Raw genomic sequence first — 18,733 nt, forward strand, 5'->3', positions numbered from 1 at the left:
CACCTCCACACCCCCATGTACTTCTTCCTCTCCAACCTGTCCTTGGCTGACATCGGCTTCATCTCCACCACGGTCCCAAAGATGCTCATGAACATCCAGACTCACAGCAGAGTCATCTCCTACGTGGGCTGCCTGACACAGATGTCTCTTTTTGCCATTTTTGTCTGTATGGATGACATGCTTCTGACTGTGATGGCCTATGACCGGTTTGTGGCCATTTGTCACCCTCTGCAGTATTCAGTTATTATGAGCCCTCGCCTCTGTGGCTTCTTGGTTTTGGTGTCTTTCTTGCTGAGTCTTTTGGACTCCCAGCTGCACAGTTTGATGATCTTAAAAATTACCAGCTTCAAGGATGTCAAAATTTCTAGTTTCTTCTGTGACCCTTCTCAACTTCTGAATCTTTCCTGCTTGAACACCTTCTCTGATAACATTGTGAAATATTTACTTGCTGCCATATATAGCCTTTTCCCCATCTCAGGGATCCTTTTCTCTTATTACAAAATTATTTCCTCCATTCTGAGGATCCCATCCTCAGGTGGGAAGTATAAAGCCTTCTCTACCTGTGGCTCTCACCTGGCAATTGTTTGCTTATTTTTTGGAACAGGCTCAGGAGTGTACCTTGGATCAGCTGTGTCACATTCTCCCAGAAATGGTGCGGTGGCCTCTGTGATGTACACTGTGGTCACCCCCATGCTGAATCCTTTCATCTACAGCCTGAGGAACAGGGACATTAAAAGGGTCCTGATGAGGCTGCAAGCAGGATGGTCTCATCTCACCCCTTGTGGTGTCTAGTTGCAATATGTTTTGGAAAATGCAGAAAAGCTAAATACACGGTTTTGTCAATATGCCCCTGTGTCTAATTTCTCACCAAGTTTTATAGTAGAATGGTTGGAACTCATGTTGGGAAAGGATGTTTGGAAGTTTTCATGTTGGAAACAAATTTTTAGTTTGGTGAGATAAAAAATATTGGAGATAGTTGATAGTGACTGTTTCACAACTCTGTCAATATTTAATGCCCCTGAGATATGCAATTGGCAATGGAATGGTAATTAATGATTCCAAGTATTTGTAACTTAAAATTTCCATAATGAAAGTGGACTTTTAAAAACCACTATGTTTAAAACACAATTAAAGAAATCAATAGTACAAATGGACTTTTTTTCCTATTTAAAAAATGCTTAAATGATATTAGCTGATGTTCATTTTTTACCCTTCTTCCTACCAAATCATTATTAGGACATCTTGGAGTCAGGTATAAATTACAGACCAAAGTCAGATGGTTATAATTAATATGGAAATGCTAAACTTGCAACTACTCAACTGAAATATTATTGAACTCAAGTTACTGTTTTCATATTTTTATAATTTTGCATTTTTATATATCCTTATTTAAATATATGATGTATATTTGAATGCAATGACCATCTCTCTTTCATTTCTGCTTCTCCAGAGCTTGTACCATGTTAGGCACAGAGGAAATAAAAAATAAAAATGCATTGAACACTAGCTGTGTGCACATGTCCTGGCCTTCCTTGCTCAGTGGGGTTTCAACTCCCTGGTGCTCTCCTGTCTGTACCTTCCTCCTGCTGAGGAATGTCCCACAGAGCCAGAGACTAGACTGAGCATCTCTTGTTTGGGTCTGTGTCATGGACACCAGAACCCCATACTTCCCTTAGAAGCATCTACAACCTTCAATTACTCAAGAACAATGGCAGGAATGTCCATGAACCTAGGAGAAGAAAGTAGAAACAGAGCTAAGTGACAGGAGACCCTTAGAGCTTTGCCTGAGACACATTGTACTTTCATATTATTCCAGTACAACAGTAGAATCCTTTGACAATTATTCTGAGTAGTGCATCTACTATTTTTTAATGAGTGAATGCTTAATTAAAAAAAATTAAAGACCAAAAATAGTCATTAAAATGTATACTTCAGATGGTTCAAGTAGTAATATCTTGTGATTTATACTTTAACCTAATAAAAATGGATCTTAAATGCTGGTGTAGCTATTAAAAACTCAGAAGTGAAAGAAGTAATTGAGTACACAAGGTTCTTCCCAATTTCGGCTAGGTCCAAAATCTTAAGTGATCTTCATTTTCTTTTCTTCATTTTCCTGCATTAATGTTGGGAAGTCCTTAGAGATGGCATAACATGGACCAATTAGTCTAATGTGAGCTCTGTGTACTGACCTTTCAAGGTCCTATATTAGTCCACAGTCAGCCTGTGCCTGCAGCCCTTCAGTGGATAGTTCCTATCCAGTGAGCTGTGTGGCTGTGTCTCCTGCTGTGGTTTTGCATCATCTGAAGCTCCCAGCTAACAGCATATTCCTGGGAATACTGGGCACAGAGATTGAGTCTTTGTTGGGCACCAGGTATGGGTGGGTCTTGGGATGTACACTTCTTTTTTAAAAAATATTTTTCAGTTGTAGATGAACACAATATCTTTATTTATTTTTTATGTGGTGCTGAGAATCGAACCCAGTGCCTCACACATGTGAGGCAGGCACTATACCACTGAGCTACAACCCCAGCCCAGCACGTGCACTTCTTTGTCATGAGCCAGCAGAGAACCAGCACAACCCAGTAAGTGCAGAGGGAGCCTTGGGATACAGGAAGGAACTATTGTTTCTGTATCACAAGGACAAACATCACTTTGAGTATCCAGATAGGTAATTCCAGCGTGTCAATTTTCATGTCTGTTGCTTGTGAATCTTATGATTTTATGTTAGGGAAGATATGATTTGCATCCCCCTCCCACTGGTTCTGTTTCCCATAAAAATATCACCCACAACAGCACAAAATGGGTTCTTTAAAAGGGTTCCCAAAGGTCTACAAAAGAACTATGGTGGTGGCGATATGATGATGAGAAGAATGAGAGAAGCTATAGCATCTTGATCGGAGGTGCAGGGCTTCCCAGGCTCAGGTGCTGAGCAACGTGGTCTATGCAGTCTGTTTCATTTCATGTATATCACCCTGCTCCAGTTATGCATGCCCAATTTATTATTCCTTTACAGTAATCAATGAAGAACATTATATTTATGCAACTTCCTCTTGTTTGTCAAGTAGGAAAGAGCGAAGCCTTGTGTGCACTGGGCTGTCTGGCCATGGACACAGGGCATCACAGGAGAATCCATGCAGGCTGTCCCATCAACAAGCCAAACAGCCCTTTCTCTTCCCTGTCACTGGAGAAAGAGAGCCTTGTCCTCGGTGCTCTTCCTTGTGGGATTTCTGGGGATCACAGGGGAGAACAGTGGGGGCGCCTGCTGCATGCACTATGGAGGAACAGCCACAGGGCACAGGAGAGGTCACAGTAGGGGAGGCTGATGATCATTCAGCACAGATGGTGCTTGGGCCCCTCCAGAACCTCCATGAGCTCACCACATGCCCCTCCATGCTGGAAAAGTGTCCTCTTAAAGGAAAACCTAATATTTAGTCTTGATATTATTCTCACAAACCTGGAATATTTTTAAATGTATACCCAAGGTGTAACTGTAGTTAAGACCTCATGACATAGGTAGAATCCTTTGTTGGGTGGGAAAGAAAAAAAACATGTTGTTGATGGGTCTCAGATTCTGTCAGTCCTCTGTGAAGTAGGACAGGTCACTAGTGTCTGGATTCAGAATTGTATCTGAATTGATTTCCCATTGATGCAACTGTGGTAAGGAATAAATAGGTACTAGCTGCTCTTTGGGTCAGAGTGTCTACATTATTTCCTGTACTGTTCTGTTTGCTGTTATCCAATTCAATCACAGTGAGAATTGAAAAGTAATGAACCCACGATTGGCTTAAGTGAGGAATTGGAATTCACGTTTCAGAAATGACCAGGCTGATCATGAAGTAGAAATGAGGTGGTTGGAAATGAGACCTGAGATTTGGGCCTGTCCTTGTGAGATAGTCCTATACTATGAAACTTTTGGGTTGAGATAACAAAACCATGAAGTGGTTTTCGTAAGCCAGATGGTATACAGAATTAAGAAAAAGAAAAGGAGCGAGGAGCCTTTTAATACAGCAAATATGTTAATGATATTATACAGCTTGATACAAATAAAACTGCATAAGATTAAAGTATTCAAAGTGTTTCTTATCACTTAATTTTTCAATAACATCTAATTGTGCCACAGTCGTGGTCAGTGTTACTATTGATTATATGCATTTACTCAACCATATTTATTGATATTTGGACTTTTCTAAAGACAAGGCTACTTATTTTATATTATCTGATCTTTGAACAGTAAATTTAAATCCACAGAAGAGGAAAATGAGGAAATCAAAGAATGATGGAACTCTTTGATGGTCTAATAGCCATTCTTTCTGACTGTGACTCATCACCCTCAGTTTATTTATCAGAGATTGGAGTTCAGATGGTGTCTTAGAAGGAATAAGTCAACAATATTATCTCAGTACTTAGAATTTAAAAAAAGGTAAATTGGACTGGTTCTTAATTAATTTTTATAAATATAGTTTTGTTCTCAATAGGAAAGCCATTATTTGTTCTCTATTTTCCCTCATACAGTAGACTATATTTTACTGTGATCATGAACATCTTCTTTCTAGACCTGAGTTTCTATCTTTGCTCAGTTCAATGTCTACAAATAGGTAGAAAAGAGGTGTGAAAAAAATTGTCACAACTTCTTAGAAGCAAACAAGGTAAATTGAACTGGTTTTTTAGTAACTTTTATGAAGATTATTTATTCTTCATAGGAAAATTATTACTTCTCCCCCACTTTTTTCTTAAACAGTAGACTATATTTTATTGTGATCATGAACTTCTTGTCTTTTCTCCTGGGTTTTTAACTTTGTTCAGTTCAATGTCTCCAAACAGGGTGTGGAAAGAGGAGTGAATGACGGAGAGAGCTACAGTGAGAGTGTGCAAGACTGTGTGTTTTACTACTGAGAACTATGCTGAGAGTGTGTGGATCTCTAGTGTGAGCAGCTTCCTAGTGAATACCTGAATTCAAATGGACAGAGTGAGGGGGGACTGATGATGTTTTGTTGTTGTTGTTGTTGTTTACTCTCTTTGCCTTTCCCAAAGGTGTCCAGAAACACAAAATGTAACGGGCATATCAGAATTCCATCTCCTGGGCCTCTCAGAGGATCCAGACCTGCAGTCCCTCCTCTTTGGACTGTTCCTGTGCATGTACCTACTCACAGTGCTTGGGAAACTGCTCATCATCCTGTTGGTCAGCTCTGACTCCCACCTCTACACCCCCATGTACTTCTTCCTCTCCAACCTGTCCTTGGCTGACATCGATTTCTCCTCCACCACGGTCCCAAAGATGCTCATGAACATCCAAACTCACAGCAGAGCCATCTCCTATGTGGGCTGCCTGACTCAGATCTCCCTTTTTATCTTTTTTGGATGTATGGATGATCTGTTTCTGACTGTGATGGCTTATGACAGGTTTGTGGCCATCTGTCATCCTCTGCATTATCTGGTCATTATGAGCACTCGACATTGTGGCCTCTTAAATTTGGCATCATTTTTGCTGAGTCTTTTGGACTCCCAGATGCACAGTTTCATGACCTTAAAAATTACCAGCTTCAAGGATGTGGAAATTTCTAATTTCTTCTGTGACCCTTCTCAAATTCTGAATCTCTCCTGTTCCGACACCTTCTCTGATAACATTGTCAAGTATTTTCTCGGAGCCTTCTATCGCCTTTTTCCCATCTCAGGGATCCTTTTCTCTTACTACAAAATTATTTCCTCCATTCTGAGGATCCCCTTCTTAGGTGGGAAGTACAAAGCCTTCTCCACCTGTGGGTCTCACCTGGCAGTTGTTGGCTTATTTTTAGGGACAGCCTCCGCAGTGTACCTTGGATCAGTTGCATCACATTCTCCCAGAAATGATGTGGTGGCTTCTGTGATGTACACTGTGGTCACCCCCATGCTGAACCCCTTCATCTGCAGTCTGAGGAACAGGGTCATTAAAAGTGCCCTGTGGAGGCTGTACAGCAAGTCACTCTGATCTCAGCAACTTTAGAGTCCAGTTGTAATATAAATTGCAAAAATTCTGTAAAGCTACACCTCCAGTTCTATTAATCTGCATTTTCAGTAATTATAAGGATTTTAATAATAATGGGTTTTTAGTGCAATGGGTGTAGCCAATGTTGGGAAGAAATGTTTAGGAATTCTTTATGTGGGAATAAAGTACCACTTTGGAAAAATAAAAGATTTTGATAATGATGATGAATATTTCATAAAAATACTGATGTGATTAATGCTGCTGTTGATCAATATACTTGGGAATGATGGAAATTATCATTTTAGTAACTTAATTTTACTGGAACAATAGTAATTGAAAAGTTAAAATGTTTTAAAATTTAAGTTAATATTATAGAACAGCCTCTTCATTAGTAGAGATGAATGACAAATACTCATTCATGTTCATTTTCTCCTCCTCTTCTTCATCATTAATATTAGGAATCCTTTTTAAGTATTGATTAAATTTTCTATTTTTAAATAAAAATAGGCAATTTTGGACTTTTGACCTTTGTTACCAGAAAGTAGGATAGTGTATTCATTTGGATATATATAGTTAAAATGAAAATGAATAGAGAGAAATAAAAATGAATTAGTATGGGTATAGCACTTCCTAATGATGCATGAATATCTATAATGATATAAGATGGTAAAGAATGTTACCAAAAGCAAGTTAATTTTCAAAAGGTTAACCAGGATTTGTACATATCAGAATTCAGGAGGATATAATGATTCAAGGCAGAATTAATGAAATTCAAATGAAAAGGCTTAATCTCAATATGAGTGCATGGGTTTTGCATAAAGAAGAGAAAATGAACATGATACTTCCAATTACACTGATTTTTAATAACTTTCTAAAATTTTTATTAAACCAAACTGGAAATTATTCAGTGGATATAGTTTTATATTTCAGACTTTTCTCTGATAACATTGCCAAGTATTTTCTTGGAGTCATATAGGGCCTTTCCCCATCTCAGGGATCCTTTTCTCTTATTATAAGATTGTTTCCTCCATTCTGAGGATCCCATCCTCAGGGGGGGGGGCACAAAGCCTTCTCCACCTGTGGCTCTCACCTGGCAGTTGTTGGCTTATTTTATGGGACAGCGTTTGGAGTGTACCTTGGGTCACCTTCATCACATTCTCCCAGGAAGGGCTCAGTGGCCTCAGTGATGTACAGTGTGGTCACCCCCATGCTGAACCCCTTCATCTACAGCCTGAGGAACAGGGACATTACAGTTGCTCTGAAGAAGCTGCACAGCAGAAATGTTTAGTGTTATCACATGTAGAAGCCACTTGCAATGTTTGCTCAAAAATGCATTAAAGCTAAATGTCCAGTCATGCTAATCTGCATTTTCAGTAATACTAATGGCTTTATTTCTCACATTTTTAGTGCAGTGACTCTAGCTAGTTTGGGAAGGTTTGTTTGGGAATTTTTTTACATTGGAACAAAGTATCACCTTGAAATAATGAAAAGTTTTAGAGTTGGTTGAAGGTGATTGTGTCATAGGCACATCCATGTGATTAAGGCTGCTATTCTACATAATTGAGAATGGTGAAAATATGACTTTTTAAAACTTCCATTTATTTTTTTTTGTAACAATAAGTATATGAGTGTAATAGCAATAGTGAACATTCTTAAATTTTGGAAGTCAATCAACAAACCTACACCCATATATTACAAAGTAATTCTCACTTGTGCAAAATAGGGCGACACATACAAATTTTTAATGGATTGTCACAAAAATAAACTTACCAGTTTAATTACTTCTCTCTCTGTATCTGTTAAAGCATTAAAAACAATTATTTGTCTTGCACAGATACACTGAAAAACACTATTCTACAACAAAGGAGTTTGTATCATTATCCTAGAATGTAATAAGGCATGTAAAAAACCTTCCTAATTTCTTTTTACCAGAATCAATGGATTTTTTTTAAGGAATGAAAGATATTTCTTCTCCTGTTTTTTTTTTCCTGAAAAGAACAAGCTTTATTTTACTGTGATGATGGATTAGTTTTTTCTAATTTCCATGTACTTCCAATATTCAGTAGAATGTCTCTAAACTAGGAGTGTATAGGTGGAGATAATACAGAAAAAAATAATTAAAGAGTACTAAGAAGATACAGATTGTCACAACTGTGAAATACTAAGGTATATGGAACAGAGGTGTGAATAAATTACGTTGAATATTAGAATTAACAACATAAAAAGAATTATGCTTCTTATTTGCTTCATTTCTTCCATCTTCTTTTTTTATTTCAAAGATGTCCAAGCAATGACCCAGACCTGCAACCCATCCTCTTTGGACTGTTTCTGTCCATGTACCTGGTCACGGTGCTTGGGAACCTGCTCATCATCCTGGCTGTCAGCTCTGACTCCCACCTCCACACCCCCATGTACTTCTTCCTCTCCAACCTGTCCTTGGCTGACATCTGTCTCATCTAACCATGGTCCCAAGATGATTGTGGACATCCTAGCTCATAAGAGAGCCACCCCCTATGTGGGCTGCTTGACACAGGTGTCTCTTTTTACCATTTGAAGTATGGATTATATGCTTCTAACTCTGATGGTTTATGTTCTGTTTGTGGCCATCTGTCACCCCTGAATCCTCATCTCTGTGGCCTGTTAGTTTTGGTATCATTTTGTTTGGCTTTTTGGAATACCAGTGGCACAATATGACTTTATTGCACTTTGCCTACTCCAAGGGTAGAGTAGAAATTGCTAATTTCTTCTGTGAACCTCTCAGCTTTTTATTCTTGTGTATTCTCACATCTTATCTAATAATATTGCCAGGTATTTTCTTGATACTATATATTGCCTTTTTCCCACCATAGACATCCTTTGCTCCTATTATAAAATAAGATGAGCTCCTCTATTCTGAGGAGCTCATAATCAGGTGAGAGGCACAAAGAATTCTCCATTTATGGGTCTCACTGGGCAATTGTTTGCTTATATTTAGGAAGAGGCAGTGGAGTGTACCTTGGATCAGCTGTCTCACATTCTCCCACGAAGAGTGCAGTGGCTTCAGTGATGTACACTGTGGTCACCCCCTGCTGAATCCCATCATCTACAACCTGAGGAACAGGGGCATTAAAGGTGCCCTGAGAAGGCTACACAGCAGGACCATATAATCTCAGCACCTTCAGAGTCCAGTTTCAATGTATGATTCAAAATGAAGCAAAGCTAAACATCCAGTTCTGTTAATATGACTTTCAGTATTAATGATCTATTTAATTCCTCACATGTTTTTAGTGCAATACCTGTAGCCAGTGTTGGCAAGGAATGTTTGGCAATCTTTATATTGTTAATAAACTGTCACTTTAAAATAATGAAAGATTTTAGAGATAAGGATGAGGTACATTTCATAAAAATATTTATGTGATACATGCTCCTGATCAATATATTTGGGAATGGAAAAATGATAAATTTTGTAAGTTAAATTTACCAAAATAATAGTAATATAAAACTAAAAGTTTTTTAAAAAATAAATTAAAAATTTATAGAAGAGAAGAGCCCCTTCATTAGTAGAGATGAACTGATTAAACACTTGGTGATGTTCATTTTCTACTCTTGTTCTTCATCCTTAGTATTAGGAAGCTCTTAGAGTTGCTGACATGTTCAACTACTTGGTAAATAGGAGCCCCATGCACTGAGATGCTAAGATCGTACTATAGTCAGAAACCAGCCTGTGCCTCCAGCCCTTCAGCTTGAGGACCCCAGTCCTGTGTATCTCCCTGCTGTGGATGTCTGTATCAGGAAGCTCCTAGCTGAGTCTGAGTGGATATCCTGAGGTTGATGTGGGGGCCACTGGGCCTCAGGGATTTGCGGGCTTTGGAACTGCCCTCCTTAGTCCTAAATCAGCAGAGCCCCAGTGTGAATCAGTAACTGCTGTGGAAGGCAAGGAAGGGTGGAGGAAGGACATTGCCTAGCATTATTTCTTCACCACCAGGAGGAGCATGCAGTTTGTCTACTCAGATGGGAGAACAAGGTGAAGACTATCAGTGATGGTACTGTGAGTTCATGTACCTGGTTGTGGTGAGCACAACAGAAGGCTCATGGAAAGCCCTGTTTTACTCCCACACACTGTCATCCACAAGAGAATAAAATGTGTGCTTAAAACTATGTAAAACTATGTCCTCAGCATTCCAAAAACACGAATGAAAGTGATGAGGATGAGGATCAGGATAAGATTAGCATCTAAACATTATGATCGTTTTTTGAGAGATCCCTGAGTACCACACTATGAGTTCTGCCTTATTTGTAGATAGTTTGAATTCCTTTGCAAAATATTCCCCAGGTAAAAGTGCCAGTTATTTCATTTTAGAGAATAAAGAGGACCACAGGTGTTTATGTAACTTTTAATATTGACTAGCTGAAAACACATTTGAAATGCACTACTGTGGTTTTGAGGCACATGGCACCTGGGCAGGCCAGTGCTGGCAGGTTGTCCCTTCCACAAGCACTCCTGTGTTGCACTTTCCTGTCATGTCAAGATTGGACCCTTTTCCTGGGCACTTCCCTTGGGATTTCTGGTAGATTCCAGGACACAGAAGGCGGTGGCATCAGGTGCTCCAATTCAGGAAGAACATCTGAGATGAGACAAAGATCTTGGGTCAAGTGGTCTCAAATCTTCCAGCAGAGACCCCTGGGTTTCTCTACTCCAGGACACCCTTGCAGCTGCCGTGTCTTCCTGCATTCTGGGAACCAGCCCTCTCCATCTGATGAGGAGCAAAGCAGGCCTGGGTTTCATTACTACCCAGGGCCTCGGAAATAGTTTATAAAAGCCTATAATCTGCTTCAGTTTAAAAATGTTCTGATGGATTGGAAACAGTGAAAAAGACCAGTGCATCAGAACCAGAGATTCACAATTAAATTTTGGCTGCTGTTAGCTAAACTCATTCCGTATTGAACAAAGGGCAGTTAGAGAAAGGCAGTTAGTCAGCTTCTCTGTACTCAGTAATGTTATCCAAGATGATTTCCAGTTGATATAATGACATTGAATCCAGATTAAACGGAAAACCTGTGCTCCCGATGTGACTGAGATGTGATAAAGGTGTAAAATACAGGCACAAATGGTAGAGAGTTATTATTACTATGGAAAGGCTCATCTTCATACTCTTCAACTGAAATATCTTGTGAATGACCTCACTGTGGTCATATTTCTGTAACGTTACCTTTCCATAATCCCCTGATGTAAGTATTTGCTGTATATTTGGGTGGAATAACCATCCCCCTTTCATTTTTGATTCCATACAGCCTATACTATCTTTGACACAGGAGATGAAAAAAATGTGTTAAACACTGAGTAGACCCTTGCTCTGTGCACAGATCCTGGCCTTGCTCAGTGGGGTTTCACTGGTGCTCTCCTGTCTGTACCTTCCTCCTACCCAGGTACGACCCACAGAGCCAGAGACAAGATGGAGCAGCTCTGGTTTGTGTCTGTGTCATGGACACAGGAGCCCCATACTTTACCTTAACAGCATCTACAACCTTCAATGACACAAGAACAATGGCAGAGATGTCTGTGAGCCCAGGAAAAGCAAAGTTGGAGTGAAGGGAAGTGACAGGAGACACTCAGAGCATTTTAGAGTTTCACATCAGTCCAATATTGCAAAGTCATCCTTTGAAAATCGTATTTATCAGTAGACCCACGATTATCTTGATGACTAAATGCTTAATTTTAAAAAGTGATTAAGTTAATGTCACAGAAGTATATACTTATTAAAGTTCCCACAGCAAATTTTTGCTCCTTATACTTTAATAATATTACATCTTACAAGCAGATGTATTTTTAAGTCTGAGAAGGGAAAGAAGTACATTGAATAAATACACAGGAGAGCTCCTCATTAGTGTTGGGGACCAAAATTATTTTCTTTGCCTTACCCATTGATGATAATGGAAAGTCCTTGGAGATGGGCATTTCATGGACCAATTAGTCTAATCTAATTATGAGCTCTGTGTATTGATCTTCCAAGGTCATATATAGTCCGCACTCAGAATGTGCTTGTCGTCCTTCAGTTGATGGTTCTTGTCCAGTGAGCTGCATGGCCATGCCTCCTCCTGGGGTGTCTGCATCAGGAAGCTCCTGAGCACATGATCTGTTCCTGTGGACACAGTTGCTCCTTCCCTGGGCTCCACACTTGGTAGGGTCTCAGGGTCAGCACTTTTTGGTCATGACCCTGCAGGGAAGCAGCGTAACCCAGTAAGTACAGAGTGGTCCATGGAAGTGGGAAGGACTGTTGGGTAGTGTTACCTCAGCATAGGGACACTCACCACAGAGTAGCCACATGGGAGGACAGCAGCATGCAGCTTCAACCTTGGGGTTGTGGGGTTCAAGCTTTTGTCTCCGGTGGGGAGATCAGAAATTCAAAATGTGCTCTCTACCCACACTGGTCCTAATTCACGCAGAAATCTCACCCACAATAGTACAAAATGAGTTCTTCAGAAGTGTTTCCTAAGCTCTTAAAAAGGACTAGGGATGTGATACGGGTGATGATGAGGATGACAGAAGCCAGAGCACCATGAACTGAGGTGCAGGGCTTCCCAGGCTCAGGTGCTGAGGAACTTGTTCTATATCATTTCATGTGCACCATCTCACTTTAGTTATGTATATACACTTCATCATTATTACATAGAAAAGGAAGAATTGTGTTTTACGTATGTAAATTTTACTCCTTTGCTAGATAGGAAAAGATGCAGCCTTATTTGCACTGGGCTGTCTGGCCATGGACACAGGCCATCACAGGAGAACCCTGGCAGGCTGTCCCATCAGCAAGCCCACCAGCCATTTCTCTTCCCTGTCAGTGCAGAAAGGGAGCCTTGCTCTCGGTGCTTTTCCTGTGGGATTCCTGGGGATCACAGGGCAGAGCTGTGAGTGTGTGTGTGTGTGTGTGTGTGTGTGTGTGTGTGTGTGTGTCTGCTGCATGCACAATGGAAGAACAGCCACAGGTCACAGGAGAGATCAGTAAGAGAGGCTCATGGCCATTCAGCATAGATCATGCTCCTGGCCTCCCTCCATAGCCTCCTTGAGCTCACCACATGCTCTTCCACGCATGAAAACAGCCCTCTCAATCTCAGAGGAAACCTAATATTAGGTCTTGATTTCATTCCCACTCAAAAAACTGGAAAGAGTTGTAAAATGTACCTGAGATTTACCAGTGGTTGAGATCTGTGGACTTAGGCTGAAAACTGTTAAGTGGGAAAGTTAAAATATATATATATATATATATATATATATATAAAAGATAAATAGATACTTGGTGCTATTCTGTGTATACTATGATATATGTGAGTAAACTCTGGGCAAAAATTTCTAGACATTATTGTTACTGTTAGCACACTAGGTTGATCCTCATGCCACTCAGCAGATGCATTCAGTGGTCTGAAGTGACCGTTTTTCTGTTTCTGGATGGGACACTTTACTTTTGCCCTTACAGATACATGTGCTGTGCATTTTAGAACAGTTTTCTTTTTCCTGTTTCTTACACTCCAGGTCCATGCTCTGCTTGGCACAGGAGGCATCTAGAGCAGGTCTGTTGGACATTAAACCCACCCATCCTTTCTGTCCTAAATTGACCAAATGAATATGGATGGACAGACTTGTGGCCTCCTGTCTGAACCTTCATTCCTTTTAGCAGTGCCCATGGAAGTTAAAATAGTGTCTTTCTCTGTCCATGTTTTGGACACAGGGACCATTTAGTTTTATTTAATATCATCCACAATAGAAAAAGTTTCAGAAATCATGATGGAAATCTTCATGGATTTGAAGAGTGGCAATGAGGCAGAAGCTGAAGGCACTAAACACTGGAGCCTTCCATGAGGCACAGGTCAGAGATTCACCTCATTCCAGCCTCAATGCCCTTGACTGTGGCTTTTCTCCATAATGCCGATAGTTACCTAATCATGGAATTTGTTTATTGAAATCCTAGTGACCCAATATTTATTGAGTTTCAAATTTCCCTTTGATGCTGCACATGTTGTGGAGATGGTGTTATAATCTGTGTTTCCCTTAAGCAGTGAGCAGGGAGAGGAGGAGAGATTCGCACACTGTGCGCACACTGACAGGTGGGATGTGGGTCTGAAATGCTGCCTTCCTGACTCCAGCCCAGGGCACCAGCTCTTCCGCTGCAGCCAGAGGGAAACAATGTTCCCTGCACAAGTTATATTTCTTCAGGAGTCTTCAAGGACAGCATATTACTACTTGGGCTGATGCTTCATTTTGCTGATACATATCAGGATTGAGAAGATGTAGGTGATATTGTCTGCTCTAATAGAGACACAAAAATAAGTCATGAATAGCATATTTCAACATGCATTTTTTCCCATTGTAAATCAGACTTCTGTCCCCAACCAAGACATAATGGAACATTCTTTTCTTTTTTAATATGGAAAACTTCATGAATTAGCATGTCATCCTTGAGCAGGGGCCATGCTAATCTTCTCTGTTATATTCCAATTTAATATATGTGTTGCTAAAGCAAGCATATTCTTATTTGAGTGATGAATCAATTGGCAGGAATATTTTGAAATCATTGCCATATTAATAAACTCTCCAACTAAATGACAGTGTCCTTTCTTCAGGTAGCACTTTGCATCAGATAAAACCTGAATAAGAGAAATGTACTTCACAGAGGAATTATCACCTCAGGTTAAAGTAACCTGGTATATTTTCATGGGCAATAGGTATTTTTTGCAGAAAACTTAGATGAGTATTTTAGGTACTTTTAAAGCAATTTTGTAAAGGAAATTTTATGGTATATAACCCTGGAATGAAAATACCAACAGAAAATTACATCTTCCTATTTCATGACAGTAATGTGTCTGGGAGACAGGTTTGCAGGAGAATGGAATCAGGCAGAGATACCAAAATTCAAATTTGTTATATAATGATTCAGATCTCTTGCCAATGTTAGTCCTGGCACAAGTATTATCAGATTAACATATTTTAATATAGGTAATGGGTATTATAGACAAGCAGAGTAGATAATACTCATGGAGCACGTTCTATGTCAGGATGTTGTTAGACAATGGATATCAAATCTGGTATAAGAAAGGACCGTGGAGAACTTCACATGTGGACATTGAGATACAGTTGGTGTTGGTCTGACATCACTGTGCATAGATATTCTAAGATATACACAGGGTCACTTAATAGTGGGAGAGAATTATTTACGTTATGCAACTTAAATGATTTCTTAAAGTAATTTCCTGATGAGAACCATACAAGGTTGGAAATATTACCCCAATTTACAGTTGAGAAAGTTTTGAAGAAGTTGTTTTATTATTCATTATTGTATTCTGTTTTGTGCTGTATCCAATTCAATCATGGTGAAAAATGAAAATGAACCCAAGTGAACTTCATGTAGCCTAAATAAGAGAATTGAAATCAAGGTGTCAGGAATGACTGACCAGAAAGTCCATGAAGAAATAAGAAGATTGGAAATAAAACTTGAGTTTAAGGACTTTCTTTTTTCTTAGATTATAAACAATAAACTTGATGGATTGAGATCATAAAACCATGAAGTAGTTTTGGAAGGCTAGAGGAAGTACAGGATCAAGAAAAAGAAAAAAGTTAAGTGCCATTTTATATAACAGGTGCTTTGCTGATATTGTATTGGTTGACACAATAAGCCTGCGTGAAATAAAACTACTCAAATGAGATTTTAGACACAAGGATTTAAAATTTTTTGACAGGTACACTGCACACCAGTGCAACATATGTGGTTAATGCTATTATTGATTACGTGCACTGACTCAATCATGTTTATCAAATCTGAAGCTTACCAATAGCAAGGTTTCTTATATCATGTTATATAATTTTTAAAGAGAAATATGTACAATGGAGGCAAATGAGAAGATCAACGAATGATGAGACCCCTTGCAGAAAATGGATCATACTGCTTTCTGGTTATGATGCATCCTCCTTGATTTAATTGTCAGGAAAAGCAGTCGTTACATAGTCAGAAAATTCTTGTCAAAAGAATTTGTTCCAAGGCCTTAAAGCCAAATGAGGTATATCAGCTGCTTCCTAGTTTATCTTACAGGAAAGTCATTACTTATTACCTGATTTTTCTTAAACAGTATGCTATACTTCATTGTCATCATGAACTTCTTTTCTCCTCTGCTCCTGGATTTCTAATTTGCTTATGAAAATGCTGCAAATGTGAGTATGTAAAGAGGGGTGAATAATGGAGAAAGAATTAAAGAGTATGTAAAGACTGGGTGTCTGACTACTGATAACTGTTGTTGAAGGAGTATGGACCTAAAGTGTGAGCAGCTTCCTTGTACATACTTAAATTCAAATGCTTACAGAATAAGAGGTGCCTGTATACATATTTTTTTAACACCTACTTTCTTTTTTCAAAAGGTGTTCAAGCAGTATACTAGCACAAAACGTAACACCTGTCTCTGAATTCCAACTCCTGAGCTTCTCAGAGGACCCAGACCTGCAGCCTGTCCTCTTTGGACTGTTCCTGTCCATGTACCTGGTCACAGTGCTTGGGAACCTGCTCATCATCCTGGCCATCAGCTCTGACCCCCACCTCCACACCCCCATGTACTTCTTCCTCTCCAACCTGGCCCTCACTGACATTGGTGCCATCTCCACCACAGTCCCTAACATGATTGTAAACATTCAAACTCACAATGAACTTATTTCCTATGTAGGATGCATGACACAGATGTCTCTTTTTGCCATTTTTGTTTGTATGGATTATATGCTTCTGACTGTCATGGCCTATGACAGGTTTGTGGCCATCTGTCACCCCCTGCATTATACAGTCATTATGAACCCTCGCCTCTGTGGCTTCTCAATTTTGGTGTCATTTTTGTTGAGTCTCTTGGACTCTCAGCTGCACAATTTGATGATCTTACAAATTACCAACTTCAAGAATGTGGAAATTTCCAGTTTCTTCTGTGACCCTTCTGTACTTCTGAATCTTTCCTGCACTGACACCTACTCTAATAACATTGGCAAGTATTTTCTTGTTGCTGTATATGGCTTTCTTCCCATCTCAGGAATCCTTTTCTCTTACTATAAAATTATGTCCTCTCTTCTGAGAATCCCCTCTTTAGGTGGGAAGTACAAAGCCTTCTCCACCTGTGGCTCTCACCTGGCAGGTGTTTGTTTATTTTTAGGAACAGGATCTGCAGTGTATCTTGGTTCAGCTGCATCACATTCTCCCAGAAATGGTGCAGCAGCCTCTGTAATGTACACTGTGGTCACCCCCATGCTGAACCCCTTCATCTACAGCCTTAGGAACAGGGACATTAAAAGTGCCTTGAGTAGGCTGCAGAGGTGGACAGTCTGATCTTTGTCCCTGTGGCATGTGGTTGCAATGTGTATGGGAAAATGCAGTAAAGCTAAATACCTGGCCCTGTCAATATGCCCCTTATGTGTTAATTTCCATAGAGTCCCATAGTAGAATGGTGCAGACTATGTTGGGTGGCAAATTTGGGAAGTGTTCCTTCTGGGAACAAGGATTAATATTGGTAATATGAAGAATGCTTGAGATGGATGACGGTTATTGTATCACAGCAAAGTCTGTATTTAATGCCATTAAACTATGCTCTTTGTTTAATGTCAAATATTTATAATTTTAAAATGCTATAAAGAAAATGTTCTTGGGAAGCTACTATGTTTAAAAAATAATTAAAGAATCCAAGAGTGAAAATGGAATTTTTTTTTGCAAAGAATTACTGAAAAACAACAGTTGATGTTCATTTTCTACCCTTATTCTTCCACCATTGCTGTTAGGAAGTCCTTAGTTTGTGATGTGCTCACCTATTGGCCAGTCAGGAGTTCTATTCTTTGAGCCTCCAAGGTCACACCATAGTCAATGTGCAATCTGTGCCTCCAGCATTTCAGTTTGATGGCTCCAGTCAGTGTGCCCCACACTGTGTTTCTTCTCACCCTGGTTATGTCTATTAGGAAGCCCCTACCTGAGTGTGCACAGATGTCAGCCCTAAAGATGAGGTGGGAGGCTCCTGGGTACCAGCCATGTGGAATCCAGTCTCCTTAGTCATGACCACCTGAGCCAGTGTAAATAGGTAACTGCTGAGGGAGGTGAGGATGGAGGAAGGACCAACATGCAGTGTGGCTGCAGAGAGGGAGAGCACTGCACAGTGTGTCATGGGGACTGAGAGTCGAGACACGTGTGTGACATCCACAGTGGTGATGAGCATGGCAGCAATGTCACTACAGTTTTCCTTTCCTCCCACACAGGTCCTTCTTACCACACACTGTCATCCACATGGAGGGAATGTGCTCTTTACACTGTCCTCAGCACTGAGAGATGTCTATGAGGGTGAGGAGGGGGAGGTGGACCTGGATGAGGATAGCATACAAACATATGATCCTTCAATGAGAGATCTCTGAGTGCCTGAAGTGTGAGCTATTTGCAGATTGTTTAAATTTGTCTGAAAATCTTCACCAAGTTCTAAGTGCCATGATATTTTATTTCACAGAATCGAGAGTATTAGAGTTTTTAGTAATGTGCGCTAAGTATTTAGATCAACTCACTGAGGCTATGTTTGAAATGCACTGTGGGTTTGAGGCACGTGGCATCTTGGCAGGACAGTGCTGGCAGGTTGTTCCCTCCACAATCAACCTGTGTCTTACAGTCTTGTCAGTCCAGGAGCGGACCCTGTGTTTCTGTGCACTTCCCTGTGGGTTTTCTGGTGGATTCCAGGTCAGAGCAGCCAGTGGCATCAGTTGCACCAGCTATGGAAGAATGGCTGATATAAGACAAAGATCTA

General features: G+C 40.0%; 1 protein-coding gene and 1 non-coding gene across 2 annotated transcripts; one reads left to right on the forward strand and one right to left on the reverse strand.

Moving 5' to 3' along the window:
* The first annotated feature begins 12,150 nt into the window (after window positions 1–12,150).
* On the forward strand, window positions 12,151–17,286 carry LOC144370752 (olfactory receptor 7E24-like). The gene is made up of 2 exons (XM_078031810.1): window positions 12,151–12,179; window positions 16,344–17,286. Exons 1-2 carry the CDS (start codon window positions 12,151–12,153, stop codon window positions 17,284–17,286), a joined length of 972 nt encoding a protein of 323 aa, XP_077887936.1.
* Window positions 14,356–14,457, reverse strand: LOC144375524 (U6 spliceosomal RNA). Its single transcript, XR_013435593.1, has one exon. It is a non-coding gene; the product is annotated as a U6 spliceosomal RNA (small nuclear RNA).
* Window positions 17,287–18,733: the final 1,447 nt, after the last annotated feature.

This window comes from Ictidomys tridecemlineatus, chromosome 2, assembly GCF_052094955.1.
Source record: "Ictidomys tridecemlineatus isolate mIctTri1 chromosome 2, mIctTri1.hap1, whole genome shotgun sequence".
NCBI classification, from domain to species: Eukaryota; Metazoa; Chordata; class Mammalia; order Rodentia; family Sciuridae; genus Ictidomys; species Ictidomys tridecemlineatus.